The 16,452-nt window shown below is 40.7% G+C and overlaps 1 protein-coding gene across 2 annotated transcripts in view; it reads right to left on the bottom strand.

The window, feature by feature from the left end:
* Positions 1–1,807: 1,807 nt before the first annotated feature.
* The window catches only part of SLC26A5 (solute carrier family 26 member 5), a 33,675-nt gene continuing 19,030 nt past the window's right edge, over positions 1,808–16,452 (bottom strand). For both annotated transcript variants that reach the window (XM_030960818.1, XM_030960819.1), the window contains 13 exons: positions 15,500–15,652; positions 14,154–14,236; positions 13,912–14,059; positions 12,064–12,177; positions 11,689–11,766; positions 10,177–10,272; positions 9,306–9,412; positions 8,068–8,137; positions 6,582–6,674; positions 5,554–5,664; positions 4,468–4,674; positions 4,152–4,206; positions 1,808–3,607 (listed from right to left, as the gene is read on the bottom strand). In XM_030960818.1, the coding sequence (XP_030816678.1) occupies positions 3,465–3,607; positions 4,152–4,206; positions 4,468–4,674; positions 5,554–5,664; positions 6,582–6,674; positions 8,068–8,137; positions 9,306–9,412; positions 10,177–10,272; positions 11,689–11,766; positions 12,064–12,177; positions 13,912–14,059; positions 14,154–14,236; positions 15,500–15,652 (1,458 nt within the window). In that variant the 3' untranslated portion in view covers positions 1,808–3,464. The remainder of the gene's footprint in view (positions 3,608–4,151; positions 4,207–4,467; positions 4,675–5,553; positions 5,665–6,581; positions 6,675–8,067; positions 8,138–9,305; positions 9,413–10,176; positions 10,273–11,688; positions 11,767–12,063; positions 12,178–13,911; positions 14,060–14,153; positions 14,237–15,499; positions 15,653–16,452) is intronic.

The following is a 16,452-nucleotide window of genomic DNA, read 5'->3' as shown; positions in this document are numbered from 1 at the left end:
ACACCCCAAAGCTTGAATCTGAGCCATAGAGGTGCTGGAAGATCCCTGAGTGACTCCAGTGTTTCTGGGTGTGCTGAGAAGTGCTTGTGTGTCCCAAGAAAACAGGAGCTGCCATAGGAAGGCACTTGTGGTGGTCTGAGTCATTGCCCAGCAAAGGGAAAACATGAAGGGCCATTTTTTCCCCCTCTTGGGAATGCTCTGGTACCATCACAGCTTGTTTTTTTTATCTTCAGTGGTTTTTCTGTCTCTTTTGCTGAGATTCTTTGTTGTGTCTTACAAAATAGTAAATGGGTCAAGGAGGGGGAAGGTGTAATTTCTCAGTGCTATGGGATGGAAAATTCCTTTTCCAAGCTCCTGCTGTGAAGTTTGACCTCAGTCTGGTAGTGAGCACTTTGATACATTGTGTGACTGGTCTGAGATGCTGCTGCTGCACACAGGATGACCGAGACAGGCTCCATAGCTGAGCAGTGGCTGGGAGTTGTTGGCCACACAGGCAGCCTTGAAAGGTTAATCCTTGTCCATCTGATAAGTTCCTGTAGAGCTGGGTGTGCTCATCAAAAAACAACAGCCTTCCATTTTCCTTTTCATTCCAGTATTGCATTAAAGTGGTTTCAGGGGAAGAGCTTAAAGAAATACCTGAGAGGAAAAAATGCTTTTGGGAACTGCTTTGTCTTGGAAGTGGGAGAAGTTTTATTGTCAGTTGTATCAAAATGAGACCCCATCAATTTATCAAGCTTAAATTATGAAGCCACTTCTACTTTTTTTTAATAGGAAGTGTGTGCAATAGGGAGAGTATGCAGCCATGGACTGGGTTAGGGTTCTGGCTGGTGTCAGTATCTTGATTTGGAAACCTGGGCAATCTCAATACTTGTGTGTCATTTCAGGAAGAACATTTTAGGGAGGGATGCAAGTTTATTGGTGGGAGAGAATGTTTCTCATTTTCAGAAAGCAGCACTGACAGCATCTCTGTTTACCAGGAGCAGCATTTGAAATCAAGTGTAGCTTTTACTTGAGAAGAGTAAGTGAAATATGGAGAAAGAGTTTGGATCTTACCAGGTATCCTGAATTATCATCAGTGCTCTTGCAAAAAAAGGAGGGGAAAGGAACATGACCCTGATTTTTACAAGGTGCCAGCCAGATTTAGGCCATCCAGTGCCATCTGCTGTGGTGGGGCTTCAGCAGCAGGGGGGAGGCACTCCCCTGTCCCTGCAGACAAACTGGAGCCCTGTCACAAGGTTAAAGGACTTGGGGTTGTTTATTCTGGCACTGACAAGCCTAAGATAGGATTTCACTTTTGGATAGTGGTCTGTTAATCAGTGCAGGGAAGAGGAAGTGGGTTCCCTTTTTAGGGGCTGGCTCAGGCTGCCAGGGGGAGGCAGTGCTTCAGCTGGTGGCAGCAAAACACAGGAAGAGATGAGCAAAAGCTGCTGAAAATTTTGTTCTATGGGATGAGTTACCAGCACTGCTGGGGGGTTGCTGCAGGAGCACTTGTTCTGCATGGTCTGGGATGTGGGACTTCCTTGGGCAAGGTTTTCAGTCCAGCATTTCAGCAGCTCCCTGGGAAGTGCATCTGTTTCTGCCACAGTGGGAGATCCAGCTTTCGTTGTGTATCCCTGTGAGGCCTGAAATGGATAGGGCTTCATGGGGGTGGCAGGCGTGAGGAGCAGGAACCAAAACAGCAGGGGACACTGCCTGGAGGTGGAAACCTCTCCTGGCATCAGACACTTGTATCTGGGGCTCTCAGCCTGTCCCCCAGACCGAGTCTCACCAAGACAAAGGGGAAAAATTTGACAAGTGACAACACTTTATTTGGGAACTTGACAGGATTTCAATGTGAACTGAAGAGACCAGAGAGTTAAAAACTGAAGCTGCAACAAGCTGAAAGTAGAAAAATAAACTGTATGTAGATACAAAGGCTTGTTGACCTAGTTAACATTATAAAATGTACCAAAAGTTGTTTAAAAAGCACACACAATGTCTTCACATGCATGCACTTCATCCTTGGAACTCCAGCTAAGCAGCAATTTCTGATGCAGAAAGCTTCCCATCCTTATGGGCAGGGGAGTCTGAGGAAATAAAGGATCTTCCCCAACTTCCCTGGTCCCTGAAACAGTTTACCTGAAGCAAGCCCTAAATGTTCACCTGAAGTAAGCCCTAAGTGTAAGAGCCTGAAAAAAAGAAGAATATTACATTCTGTGACCAGAGGTGAGGAGGGTGTCTGAATTCCTTATGCACTGGACCTGTGATTTGAGGGTGCTGAGCGAAATGTCACTGATGCCCCACTTGCCCTGTGCTGTCAAAATAACCTACAGAGAAACACTTTCAGGTTCCTGCCTCTGCTGTGCCTCACAGTGACTGCTGTGAGGGAAACAGGGGCGTTGAAGATTTCTTTTGCATGATTTCCATGGTTTTCACCTCACACCTGAAGTAAGACAGTAGTGCAGTGGCCAGGCTGACCACAGAAAAAAAAATCCCATGCTACTGTTTCTTTTAAAAACCAGAACATGTGCCATTTTTGAGTTCTACTGAACTCTATTTCTCAAAGCACTTAAAAGCTGTGGCAGAAGCAGCGCCACTGGGAGGAAGATGGGCAACAGAAAAATACTTTTTTTTTTTGACCATTGAGACCTTAGACCTTGCCTAAATTTTCATTCCAGCTTAAGAGACTGCATATAGGGCATCAGTTCTTAACTTAAATAGGCTTCATTCCTGTCTTAAACCAATTTTGTCTTTAAACTTTGAAGATAAATTAAGTTTAGATTAAAATCAATTGTGTTCTTTTCTAGAAAGCCTAACCAAGTTTTGGCAGTGCAAGTACCGTACTGATAATGGAATAATTAAACAATGAGCTTCTGACTTCAAGTTCACTTAGAGCAGAAATGAAGAATTTGGGTATAGCTGAGACAGGTTAGGTATTAAAAAAAAAAAACTCTACCATTCAGGTTTAAAAACAGCAGCAGCTAAATGCCACCAGTGTGAATTCATTAATCCAGCTGGCAGAGTGTTATAAATTGTACCAATCTGTTATATGCAGATGTTGACATCAGGCTTTAAAAGTCATCTAAGAAAGTTATTTAGAGACACTGGTACAGTGTATTGCACTTGCAGAACAGTTACCTCCTGCAAGATCCCACGTGTAGTGAGTTAAAGTGCCCATTTTCTCAACAGGAATAGGAATGTCACCTTGTCCACCAGATGCTGACTGCAGCAAAATACACTGAATTTTCTTTTCTTGCATAATTTTGTGCTTGTTTATTATTGAAAGGCTATACCCTGATCAAAGGAAAAAATTCAAGAGCATGAAGGCTTCCATTTCCTTTCCTACTCTTCCTACAAAAAATAAACACCACCCCATACCCATAGGTGCAAACAGCCTCAGTCTCTCTTCAAACTGTGCAAATTAAATATCCAGAAAGGGTCTCCATCAGCATAAACCTGGCTCCCATTCCACTCAGTGCCACTCTTCAAAGGTCGGAGCCAGCCTGTGCAGCAGACCCATCTTTCATTTGGCAGGCAAGGACAGCATCATGAACACTGTGAAACAGCAACTCTCTTGTTACACTTTTATCAAAAAAATTCAATCTTGTCAGCTCATTCATAACAGGGCCTACAAAACAAAACCCAAACATGGCATCAGCACATACACTTAAGTACAAAGATGGAAGACAATGGCATATCAGGAAGAAGATGAGAACTTGTTCTCTTACTTTTTGTTACTAAAAAAATTGAAATAGTCAAGTGCATCACATGCTACTTCTACTCCAAGCAGTCCATGCCTATGCAGACACAGACAGAGGCCTATTCTTGGCAGAAGATGTTACAATCCCAAGTATTGGATATTGGAACATTTCAGGCTTTTCTCCTCATTACATTACCACTACAATTTCAAGATACTAAGTTCAGTGTGGCATTCACAACTCGCCAGCAGGAAGAAATGGGAGCAGGATCCCCTCCTCACAAAGGGCACTGATCATTTCATCAGTGCTCTACTTTCACTAAAGTTAAGGCTCTTGCTTTTCCTCAAATCCAATTCTATGTGAAGTGCTGATACTACTGAGGCACTACTGACAGCAGGAAATTGGGGAGCAAAGGGAAGGAGTTAAAACACAATCTCTCCCATAAAGCTCACAAAACCAAAAAAATCAACTCACCACTACAGCCAGCAATGCAGACATATATATCAACGTCGTTGTGTTCTTTTATAATCTACAACAGAGTTAAGCTGAAGTTAAATGCAGATAATACATCATCATACACATCATACACAGTTCTGGAAGCCAAATACTGTGAAAGTTGCAGAGTACACATTCCCCAGTATTCAGCTAAAACTTACAAAATTAAACCAGTGATTAGGTGAGATATTGGATTGTATTTGAGCAGGCAGTTATGTCTCATGCTGACAGGCTCCTTATTAGGTATCTGAAAAGTTTTCTGTGGGTTTTTCTGGGAAAAAAAACCCCTACTTACTGATTTTAGTGCTTTTGCTCCAACTGAATCCACAAAGTTCACCGGGGTGAAATCCAGGATTAAAGAGTGAATATCTGATTTGGGCTCCACAAAATGTTCATGCTCATCAGGAGACATGTCATGTACACTAGAATCTGCAAATTTTCCATTCACAGGTAAGTCATCACTTGCTATCTCATGTTTTACACCTGCTTCTACGTCGTTTGTCTGGGAGAGAAGATGAATAAAGCTTAAAGGCAATCAATGCTTTTTCAATGTAAATCCCTTTGCTCCCCTCACTGGTGTTCTTTAAGCCTTTAAAAGTTGACAAGCTGCTGGTCATTACAGAAACTGGCTTGACATGCACACACACTTCCATATCTCGTGTATATCAAGGTTTGTTCTCTTATGCCCAGCCTTTTAACAGTCACACACAAGCAGCTTAAAAGCTGTTATCTCAGGACTGAATTACCCTTTTTCTTCAAACACTGACACCTGTTCATCTTTACTGACACATTTTTACTCCATTTCCCTGCCTTATCCCATCAAGACCTATATATTCAAAATAAAGAACAGCAATTGGACTCTCAAGTTAGGCCTTTTTTAGGTTTCCCATGGTAAAATCACACACTGTCTCCCACCATGGTGGTGAATTTATATATGCATAAAAGTACAAGCATGTCCCAAATAACCCTTCTTAGTGTATCTGGGCCATGCCAGGATTAGCAGAGGGGATGGCACCTTCTTGCTACAGGGGCTACTAATTAGAATTAATTTTATTATATATTATTCCTACATTATTATTCCAAGTGTGTGTGGAGGGGCAGAGTCCCTTTGATTTCTGCCAACACCACGGTTGGTGAGACAGCATGACAGTGTGGAGCGTTTCTGTGCTACTCTGTGCTAGCTGAATGCAATCAAGGTCCAACATAATTATCCAATACAGCAGTGAGCCTCTGATCCTTACACTGTTCCTTCAGCCACCTGTCCCCATGCACAGCACTTCCTCCCTAAGCAGCACACCTTGTATGAAACACAAGAGCAGTAACACCTGAGAGCAGCCTGCAAGCTGATAAAGCAGAGGTAAATATTTACAGAAGAGCTCACCAGCTTCAGCACAGCTTTTTTTCTCTGTTCATTTGCTGCCTTTATCTCCCTGGCATGGCGCTTCTGGGCTTTTTTCCTTGCTTTTAATAAGGCACCAGGGTCCACTCCAGTCTGTCAGGAGAAGAAAGTATGATCAGAGGAGATTCAGCTTGTTAGGATGGCACTGGAATATCAATTTGCACTGAATTAATCACTGCCATAAATTTAAACAAGAAGCCTGCATTTTCCAGCTTCCCTTGGTGGGGGTGAGAACGGTGTAAAGAAGGAATCATCTTGGCAAGCACTGTGTTAACAAGATGAAGGAAAGATGCATCTCATTCTTTTCTTGAAATCAGAGAGTGTCGTGTTTCCACCAAATGCTGATTGGAGTGCGGAGAGCAAAGGGGAGAGAAGTGCATTTGGGCAATAATCACCAATATCTCTTGCTTTGTGAGGGCAAGTACCACCCACCTGGTTTGTATAAGACTCGCCATGGGAGCTACAGAAAAATGTTTCAGAAGTTAGTACAGGCACAGTTGTCACCGGGTCACGGGCTCTGCTGTTGCCACTGCCATGCAGTGACAGCACGGGTGACACAGGCAGCGAGGCACGCCCTGCCTGCAGCTCATCTGCTGCCCATGGGAGGCACTAAATGCCCACAGTATTCCACGTCTTACACTCCAGTAAAGTTAGTTAGCCAACAAGGGAACTTTTATTCCCATTTTGTTTTCAGCTCAGCAACTATTTTCCTGTTGAAAAAAAAGGTTTGACCAGTTTGTATTTGACCAGTTCTGCACCCGCCACTTTCCATTCACGAGCAGTCAGTATGAGGCAACACTCTGTTTATTCCCTCCCACCAAGGTTGTTGCTTCCTAAGATAATTTGTAGCTGGCTGGAGGATAACCTTCTCATATTTTACAGATCACCAGGGGCTGCAGGCTGAGAAACACTGTGCTAAGGGCTACACTAAAGGAGCTGAAAGACAAGCAAGTTTCAGAAGCCAGTTTGAATTTTTAGGACACAGACATTAAAGAATTTACTTTACTCACCTTTTTTATCAGTGCCCTTCTATATGACTCACTATTAGCAAAATAAAGAGATGTATTAGCTTGAAATATTTTGATTCCAGGATGTTCTTTAACCTAAGGAAAATATTGGATGTGAACAGTTAAACAGAATAAAGGTCCCTGTGTAATCACAAGACACATGAACATGCAGCAGTGCAACAGCCAACTCTGGGTGGCTCTCAGCATGTGCCAGATAAAGAAGGTTGGCACTGTTGTGAGCAAAGGCAACCAGGAGATCAGAACCTCCCCCTCTCCCAGTGTAATACTGCACACTATCAATGCCTGGTAACATTTATCCTTCTATATTACACCAAAATGTACAGCCATAAAAATTAAATATTTGCAGTTCTTTCATGTTGCTATTTGCAGCTGATATTACCCTGAGGAAATCAGGCACTCCTAGAACTGCTTCCTTTTAGCCTGCCTTTCAACAGGCATAATAACTCATTTTCCTCTTTCTCTCTTTTTCTTTCTTGACTCCCCAGGTACCAAGAAAATGAACCTTTCAAATCTGTGGTTTTATCCAGACCTTTGGACAGGTCTTGATATTCACTTCTCTCCCCTCCTTTACATGCAGTCATCTCTAACTAAACAGGCTGAACTGTGACATTTTGTATGCAAATGACCTGGCCAGCAGCAGAGACCCAGCCTGCCATATGCTGCCAGCCCCACCTTTACCAGGAGGAAATGCTGACTGCATTCAGTGTAACAGAAAGGGAGTCTGCTCTCCTCTGCATGCAGATATAAATGTGAGCACTCATACTCCTGCTTTGCATCATATTTAAAGCAGAACTGCATGATCTTTTTCCATAGGTTTTTACAGACTGGTTCCTCAGTAAAGGGCGATGTAACTTTCATAGCAGCATCACTGAGAACATAGAGAGTGCAGAAAATTGTCGCTGCTGTTTGGGAATAAATACAGCATGTTCATATCCACTGCACTGAAAAATGTAATGCTTTCATCAACTTTTGGTTGAACAAAATGGCATTTATGAGAAGCTAAGTGCATGATGAGCAATTGTGCCATTAATCACATATATTTAATGAGCAGGGGATGGGTGGGATGCTGTTTTGAACAGTTTGTGCAATTCTGAAGAACATACAAGTTTGGATCCTGGGTTCCATGGATTCCATGCACTACTGCCACACAAATAAAGAAGGTGGCCTGGTATGCAATTGTTTACATAGCAGGTTTAGCAGTGGTATTCCTAAACACTTGGAAAATGGAACTAGTATAAAAGTACTTTTGGTCACTGCCTGGTGAAATGCACGTGCAGTACAAAGAGCTGGCATTTTGAACAAAGCAACTTTTACTACTAAGCCCAAATCTATTTATTTCCTTTCAACACAGGCGAATGCTCAGCAGCCAGCACTGCATGTGCAGTGTGGTAGGACAAAGCAGCAAATTGTCACAGCTGTCTTTGCTCCACTGAATGAAACTTCTCAATACAGAAGAACATGTTCCTACCTCTTCATACTCTTCTACATCATAGTAGATGTCAGTGGTAGGAATCTGACCAAGGATTCTGTACTTAGGTCTAGAGAGAAAGGAAACAAGTATTTCTGTATTATCACTTACAAAGTGGAAAAGTGAGTGTTTAACACAGACTGAAACTTATTTTAAATGGTCATTCTGCAGGGCCTGTCTGGTACAGGACTTTCTAAACATGGTTAAATGCAGTGAGCAGTTTATAGCAGAATACAATTAAAAGAAGGCTGTTTCTGTCAGTGCAAAATCAATTTATAAGCTTAGTGCTGAAATGTCATTTTCTGAAAAACATGAGTCAGAAGATGCAAAAGGACAGGGCAAATTCTCTGTCACCCCAGGACAAGCACCAACTGGTGCTACTCTATTGACTGTCCTGCAAATATGCAAGCTCACACTGACAGAAAACATGCTGCAATTTTGAAGAGCCACTCTGCTCCCAGGACATTGTCTAAGCAGATGAATATTCCCAACTCACAAGAACTGTGACAGCAAAGTACATTACTGTTCTGTTTGCAAGAATAAAACTGTATAGAGATAGCAGAAAAATACTCTTATTTATGCAGAGTGGAAATTTCACAATTTGTTTTCACTCCAGTGCAGACAGAACCAAGACTTTTACACAGTTTCCACCTGTCCCAGACCCTGAGCCCAGAAACCTCACATGCCAGTCCTACCCACACATGCAAGAAATCATTTCACTGTAGACCTGGAAAGCTTCACAATAAGAGCTTTGTCACTTTGAATGGGGAGAAGTGACTTGAAAACTAGAAGAACAGCCACTGTATTCTACAATTTAGAACTTTCTTTTAAAATACCTAAGCATTCATCCCATGATAACCTGACACAACTTCAGCTTGCCTGTGACAATTAGTGCACACAAAACATAATCATACTGAAACTGGCAGAAAGAAGATTTAAAGTTCTAAACTCTAAGCATTAAAAGAAATAAACAAGAAGATTAACCACTATGTGAAATGAAAAATCTTCTGTTTATTTCTGAGAGTACAAGTTCATGCTCTCTAAAAATTTTGTTCTCAGAAAAAGAAAATGTGAACCCTGGATCAGAGCCAAAGCGCATGACCTATATTAGGAAGGAAATTCCATTCAGCATGCAGTTGAAGAGGGTGGGATGGACTTCTGTTTATTTGCACCCCTTAAGCAAACAAAACCACATAGAAGATCAGCAAACATTAATTTTGATAAAGAAGAAATTTGACCTTTGTGTTCTGTAAATAACGGTGATCATTGCAAATGTAATTGCACTAAGCAAACCATAGTCTAGTCCCAGCAAAAGAGAAGCCACAAAAGCTGCCACCCAGATGGCCTAAAACAAAAAAAAAGTGTGAATTATTATGCATCCTCTTTCCTGTTAACAAAAACAACAGCAGAACCCAACCACAAAACCTATGTATCACTTCTGATCAGGAATATGCTCTAATGTAACCCATCATGATGCCAGATGGGAATTGCCTCGACCTTTCAGAAGGGAATAAAATCTCAAGGTACTCTAACATATGACAAACTGTCAAATATTAATTAATGCCTTAAGTCCTGTTCTCCAAGGATTCTTGTTCTACCATCATCAGACTCCAAAATCTTAAGATAAAAAAAAATATTCAAGGCTTGCAAGTAGCTCTAACTCAGTTTCACCAGCCAGTTCATCCAGGAGAGAAATGCCACCAAATGTTCCCTCCAATACACTCTTAGCTCTGGCCCACTCCAGCCAGGTTTTTGGTTTGTCTTAAAAGATGGCAAATACCTTCACGTGGTTTTCTTTGTTATTCTGTTTTCAAATTCTTCTCAGACATTCCCACAGCCTATAGGGCAGTTTCTACAGCAAAACTGCCAGAGCTTTTGCTTTTACCACAACCAAACTACTTCTGACTTGAGTTACAAGATTGTTGAGCAACAACAAAAATATTTTTGTCTCCGACAGATCACTCTCCAAGGGTACTTACAGCTCCCTGACTTATGTCTACCTGCAATACAACACTAATTTGTAATTCCTTGGTAAATTTCTATGCCATTTTGGGGATAGCAACAAATTTAGTATAGTAAAACATAAGCACTGAGCTGTGCAATACTCACCAGCTCAATCTTACTGGTTCTCCAGAAGTGCATGACATCTGCAAACTGTTTAAGCATTCCCTTCAGGTTCACCATGACAATTGCAGCTAGCACTGTCTAAGAACATTACAAAAATGCAATTTTCAGAAGCAAAATAAACCCAATGCCAAATAAGAACTACAAAGGATCACAAATAACTACTTCTGTGCTTTATAACTGATATAAGTCCACTAAATAGATGTTCTATTTAAAACCCCACAACTTTTCAGATAGTTCAGTGGACATGTGCTTTTACTGCAGCTGCAGAATTGGCAAACCAGTTCAGTTCAGTTTGATTTACTCCTTCCTAGCAAGAGAAATCACATGCTCCTACACTTACAGAACCTGAAGCAGCAGACTATAGTCTCAAATTCAAGTTTCTCTACAACATACTGAAACAATTCCTGCAATAGTCATATGGTTGTAACCCAAGGTCCAACTCCTATAACAAGAAACAGGAATTGTGTATCACCCTTTGCATATCACCAGAAACAGATCTTTTTTAAAGTCAGAAATATACTTTTTCACATAAATATATTTTTATACAAATAAGTATAAACAGCAGCAAACCCAACTCATTATGCTGAGCCATTATCCAGCCCCAGCCTTCTACTAGCCAAGCTGTGACTTTCTTTTAACTTTTTAACTTCAACCCAGAATTCCTATGCTGCAATCAAATGTGGCCAGCAGGACCAGGGCAGTGATTGTCCCCCTGTACTCAGCACTGGTGAAGCCACACCACAAATCCTCTGTTCACTTTTGGGGCCCTCACTAAAAGAAGGACATTGAGGGGCTGGAGAGAGTCCAGAGAAGGGAACAGAGCTGGCAGTCTGGAGCATAAGTCTGATGAGGAGCAGCTGAGGGTGTTTAGCCTGGAGAAAAGGAGGCTCAGAGGAGACCTTATCACTCTCTGTGCCTGAGAGGAGGTTGTGGCCAGGTGAGGATTGAACTCTTCTTACAAAATAAAATGTGGCAGAATGACAGGAAATCGCCTCAAGTTGTGCCAGGGGAGGTTTAGATTGGATATGAGGGAAAGTTTTTTCACGGAAGTGTTTGTCAAGAATGGGAACAGGCTACCCAGGAAGTGGTTGAGTCACCATCCCTGGAGACATTTAAAGCAAGTAGATGTGGCACTTAGGGGCATGATTCAGTGGTGGGCTTGGCAGTGCAGAGTTAACAGCTGAACTCAATGATCTTAAAGGTCTTTTCCAACCTAAACAGTTCTAAAGAAGAATTGCTTGAAGGTATTCTTATGTTCTAAAGACAGAGTTCAGGATATCCAATACTAAAAACAACAACAAAAATCACGCTGAATTGTTCAAAACACTATTTTTTTCTAGGCTAATTTACAGCAAAAATGCATACAAAATTTAAAGGTTTCTGGATCAAAGCCTAACTGTTGTTTACTAAGTCTCCCACAATTTCAAGTTTTAGCAATACTCATGGGCCTCTGTTCACAGTCGATGCAATGCCTAATATGCAAAACTCCCTTACCTGTGGAAGTGGTTCAAAAAGGTATCCAATAGCCACAATTACCAACAGAACCATAACTGCAGAGAGTGCACCTGCAATCTGAACAAAAAAAAAGCCAGAGAGTATTCAGAAGTGTTTCCAAGGGGAAATATTACTGATTAGCTAACCCCTTGTGCTTTCAACAAGGCTGGTTGTACAAATGACTTCTGATTCCTTCCATTCAGTTCACCCATTTTCCGCCTCATGCCACTTACTATCCTGACCCAGTCTGGATTTGAAACATGGGAAACTCCAGTTAATTCTTGTGGCTCAGGCAGAGAAATATAGCCATCTAGATAAGCTTCAGACTTTAGTTTTGGAGCTCCAAAGAGCTCAGGATTTGGGTATTCTACATACCTGAGTTTTCCCACCAGTGCTTTCCTGGACAAGACTCCGAGACATTGAACATGTGATTGCAAAGGTTTGGAAAAATGACCCCACAGAGTTGCATATTCCCAAGGCAATAAGTTCCTGTGTTAAACAGTAGAGCAAAGAAAGCCAAATATACACTTATACTTAGCAGTGGTACCAAGCTGGAACTATCCACAGACATTAACAACCCATATCCTATTTACATTGCTTTCTAGCAATCTCATTGTAGAGCATAAGCAACCTAATTGTAGCTTATACTTGTAGTTCTCACACAAGCACAAGCTGATGCATGTAGTCATCTGTTAAATAAAGTCTCTGATGAAATGCTGGAGACATTTCCTATCCCAAAATGTTACAAGAATTAATCAGACTGAAAACGAAAATGAATGACAGCACTGCTTGTTTTAAGGATTTCTTCATCTTGGGGATAATTTGAATTTTAACCCTGAATATACATGAATATACATATTTTCTCATGCAAACACTTTTCTTTGCTTCCCACCCTATGTGTTTAAAATCATGAGCAGCCCTGCCTGTGCTCCATGAGTGGTAATCCATTGCTGTACATGAAAAAACCAATGAGCGTCTGCTGATTCCTCAGGAAGATCCCACATGAGAACTGCTCCAATGGGTGAGGTCAGGAGCTCCATCTAGCTCAGTACTGCATTTCTGATGCTTAAGAAATGATTTGCTTTTAATGAAGCCTCCCCAGACTACTCTGCATCTTGTTATTTGTAACTGAGTGATTTGAGTCATACATTTCCAACAGTCCTCAATGAGATTTTTCTCTTTGCATTTGTACAATCCTTTTTGGATTCATTTAAACACTTGGCATGCACTGCTACTGTGACAAGGAGTGCTACAGTTTATCACCCAGGTGAAGGAGCATCTGGCACCTCCTGAGGAAAAGATTTAGATGCTTAACTTAGGTCAGCAATGATTAAGATAAATAAAGCCAATTACATTCATGCTACAGATATGCCCTCTTCTCTCTGTGGGTAACAGAGCACAATGACATGAAGGCTGAGATTCACCTGACCAGATGTAAAACTTCATTTACTCTCAGAGGAAGACAATCATTTTGATAAGAGGGGGAACAGCTGATCTGTGCTGTGTCAGATGTGTGCTCTAGGAGATGTGTTACAGCACAGGAACTCCGCCTCCCTTGACACCACAATGATATAGACTAATAATCCAACTGAAGTATTGATTCTAAACTGCACAGGAAGGCCAGAGTAGGTAAGATGGACATATCATTTTAATTTTAGGGAGTTCTAAACACAGTCCTTATCACTCAAATCATGCTCAGAATGCCAAGTACAGACAGGGCCAATTGCTGCCCCAGAAAATGTTGCCCATTTGCAACATTTTGAATAAAATGTTGCCCATTTGCAACTTTGAATAAAAAGAAAATATAAAACATAATTGGAATTTTTAAACTCTAGACAAGAGTTCTTTGACACATAAGGTACTGTATTTATCACACGGGACCTCTATGCTTTGCTCTATTACAGAAAGCAGAGAAAATGCAGCTGCTCATCAGGACAGTATGGCCAAGTAATGCCTGTCCCAAAAATTAATGGTCATGCATACGTCCAAGTATAGCAGAAGCAGGTTTCCCAAAATGAAGCTAAAAGTGAAACTGTTTTTTCTAAACACAGCCAGAAGAAGAACTTACATTAATTCCTGGCTTTAAAATGTGTAGGCTGTCAAAAATTTGACCTGATTCCACTATTGAAGAAACTCTCATTTTTGCCAATATCACACCCTACTTTAATGATATAACAAAGGTGCTACTGAGAATTTTCAACAAATCAACTCTGCTACTTTTACCTGATTCCCATCGATGGTGTAACCATGTTTAAGGGCAAAGATCTTGGCCATTGATACAGCCATTGAAAATCCAACTATTGCAATTGCTACTGCATCCACAAATATTGCTGGGATTAGCTCAATGTCAGGAACTGCTGGTGCACGTAACCTTGGAGATGAAATTAAGATTTATAAATTAATATGGTAAGAACTATAAGCAATACAGAAAAGACACAGTCTTAATAAGAATGTATCATCCCTACCCTTGAGGAATACTCCCAACAACATCCACTTTGTATGACTCATGCAGATTCATTCCAGCTGAAACTCCTGTGCCAATAATGACCTAAAAATCCACAAACACATTTGTAAACATTATCTAAAAAGAGATACAGCCACTTGAAGAGATATAAAGGTTGGCTGACTATGATTAATAAACACAAGGGGTTACATTTATTGTCAGTCAGTTTTCTATGAGTTAGGGGCTAAAAAAGCAGACAAAAAGGAAGTATCATGATTTTCCCTTCATCATGTCCAACTCATCCTGATTTTATAGTTTTTTGTAAAAAGTTAAATGGAACACGCTATGGTATGATATGAATCACTCAAATTCCCTTTGCCTAAGCCAAGCTCAGGCAAACGAGTGTATTGGAAAAATCAAATGCAAGGACACTCCTGCCTGTGTGCACTGGCTTATTTGCATGTGCATAGCCTGTTACCTGTAAAGAGAACTGATGCAACAGCAAAGAACGGAACATTGTTTTGCTATTGCCTATCAAAAAATACCCTATTACACATCTCCCTCATCTCTCACCAGCATCCCTTTTCTTTGTTCCTTCTATCTAGATTGTGCCCATACCTTCAATTATTTTCTTTCTTGACTCCATTATGTGCAGGTTTTTTGAGACCTGTAGTAATCTGAGAACTCATTTTTAAATCAAATCACTTTTAAAGAAAAAAGCTTGTCTGAGCTGTAGGCTTTGTGTGTATTATGATAGTCTGTTTTACACAGGTATTTTAAAATAGTTGTTTGAAACAGAATCAGTGCTGCAGCCAGCTATCAGTCTCAGAAACAAAGAAAGGAAAAAGTATTAAGTCCTGATGGTTCCTGCTCTTCTTTCTGCTACTGCATTTCAAAAAGCAAGCAAGCCCTGCAGAACCTCTGCAGGCATCTTACAGGCATCTGTAAGCACCTTCCTTCAGGAAAGGGTTCAGAGCTCTTGGACTTCATGTGGGAAATGCCACTCTTGAACTCCAAATGGGAAATGCCACTTCAGACACTCTGCACTGTCTTGCAGGGAATCAGTCAGGAGCCCAAACTCCTGGATAGAGAGGGTTTTACAACACATATATATCTACCCATTGCTATAGGGGACTGGGGGTGTTTAATTGGTTTTTCAACTCTTCTTTTTGACTTTATGCTCTCCATATGGGCATTCCAGTTGTTAATTTTAAGAGAATACAAACCTTCAATTGGATCAAGGCTCAAATGAATTATGTTCAATGGAAGTTACTCTCAAGCTCAGTAAGATAAGATAGAACATGAGACAGTTTCTACAGCTTTAGAACAGCTATATAATTTAGCCACAGAATTTCCCAACTGGCTTACCACGATGATCTCCATAGGAATAGGAACTGGGAGCTTCTTCTGAAAGCGGAAATTGATCTCCTTGCCAATCAGCAACAGAACAACGCACGTTAATCCAACAATCATTGTAGCAATATTGGTGGCTGTTATATTTGAAAACACGGCAACCAGGGTCTGTAACATACCAGAAGCATCATAATTATTCTTAAGAAAATAGAATCTTCATGGAGATTTGCCACAGAAGAGCAAATTATGAATTGCTTTTTCAGCTGTGGTTTCATTGTAAATTTATAACCACAGTGAACGAAAGCCTCACCAAAATACCCACTGTTCCAACAAAACACAGAAGACTAGAGTATCTCAGTGAGAGAACTGCACTTGAATCATTTACAATATCAGTGTTGCTTAAAAGGGGCAAAAATTTGGAGAAAAAACTTTAATGGGGTAAAAAGCCTAAACTAAACCATGTCTCTTATCCTTAACATTTTCACACATATTCCTCAGTGGCAGCTACCTGAAAGTAATAAATGCAAACTCCTTCTAATACCTTCAAATATTCTTTGGCAAGTCACATTTACTTAGAGCTGCATAAACTATTCTAAAACAATAAAGCTGCTGATAGAACCATTGAGGTTGCCATAACAATATGGTTAAATAACCATGATCCTGCAATGCTGCTGAACTGGCCATTATTCCAAATACCTTTTAATTGAAAATGCTTTCTAAAAGGGTATTAGAAAAAAAACCTGCTGGAATACACAAATTGTGAGAAGGTAAATAATTGCCCATACTGATTATTCCTCCTTCTTCCACTGCATTAAAATAAATAAATAACCTCTGGAGAGGTCTTTGAAAGAAGGCAAACATACTCTTCCTTATGCAGATTGAAAATTGCTACAACTGTCAGGATGTTATACATTCAAGATGTCCAGGTAGTATGCATCTTGAATTTATAACTTCCCCTCTATTTGTTT

The sequence above is a fragment of the Camarhynchus parvulus genome, chromosome 1A (assembly GCF_901933205.1).
Source record: "Camarhynchus parvulus chromosome 1A, STF_HiC, whole genome shotgun sequence".
In the NCBI taxonomy this organism is placed as follows: domain Eukaryota; kingdom Metazoa; phylum Chordata; class Aves; order Passeriformes; family Thraupidae; genus Camarhynchus; species Camarhynchus parvulus.
The sequence above is the reverse complement of the archived record's forward strand: the minus strand, read 5'-3'. Positions and strand labels throughout refer to the sequence as shown.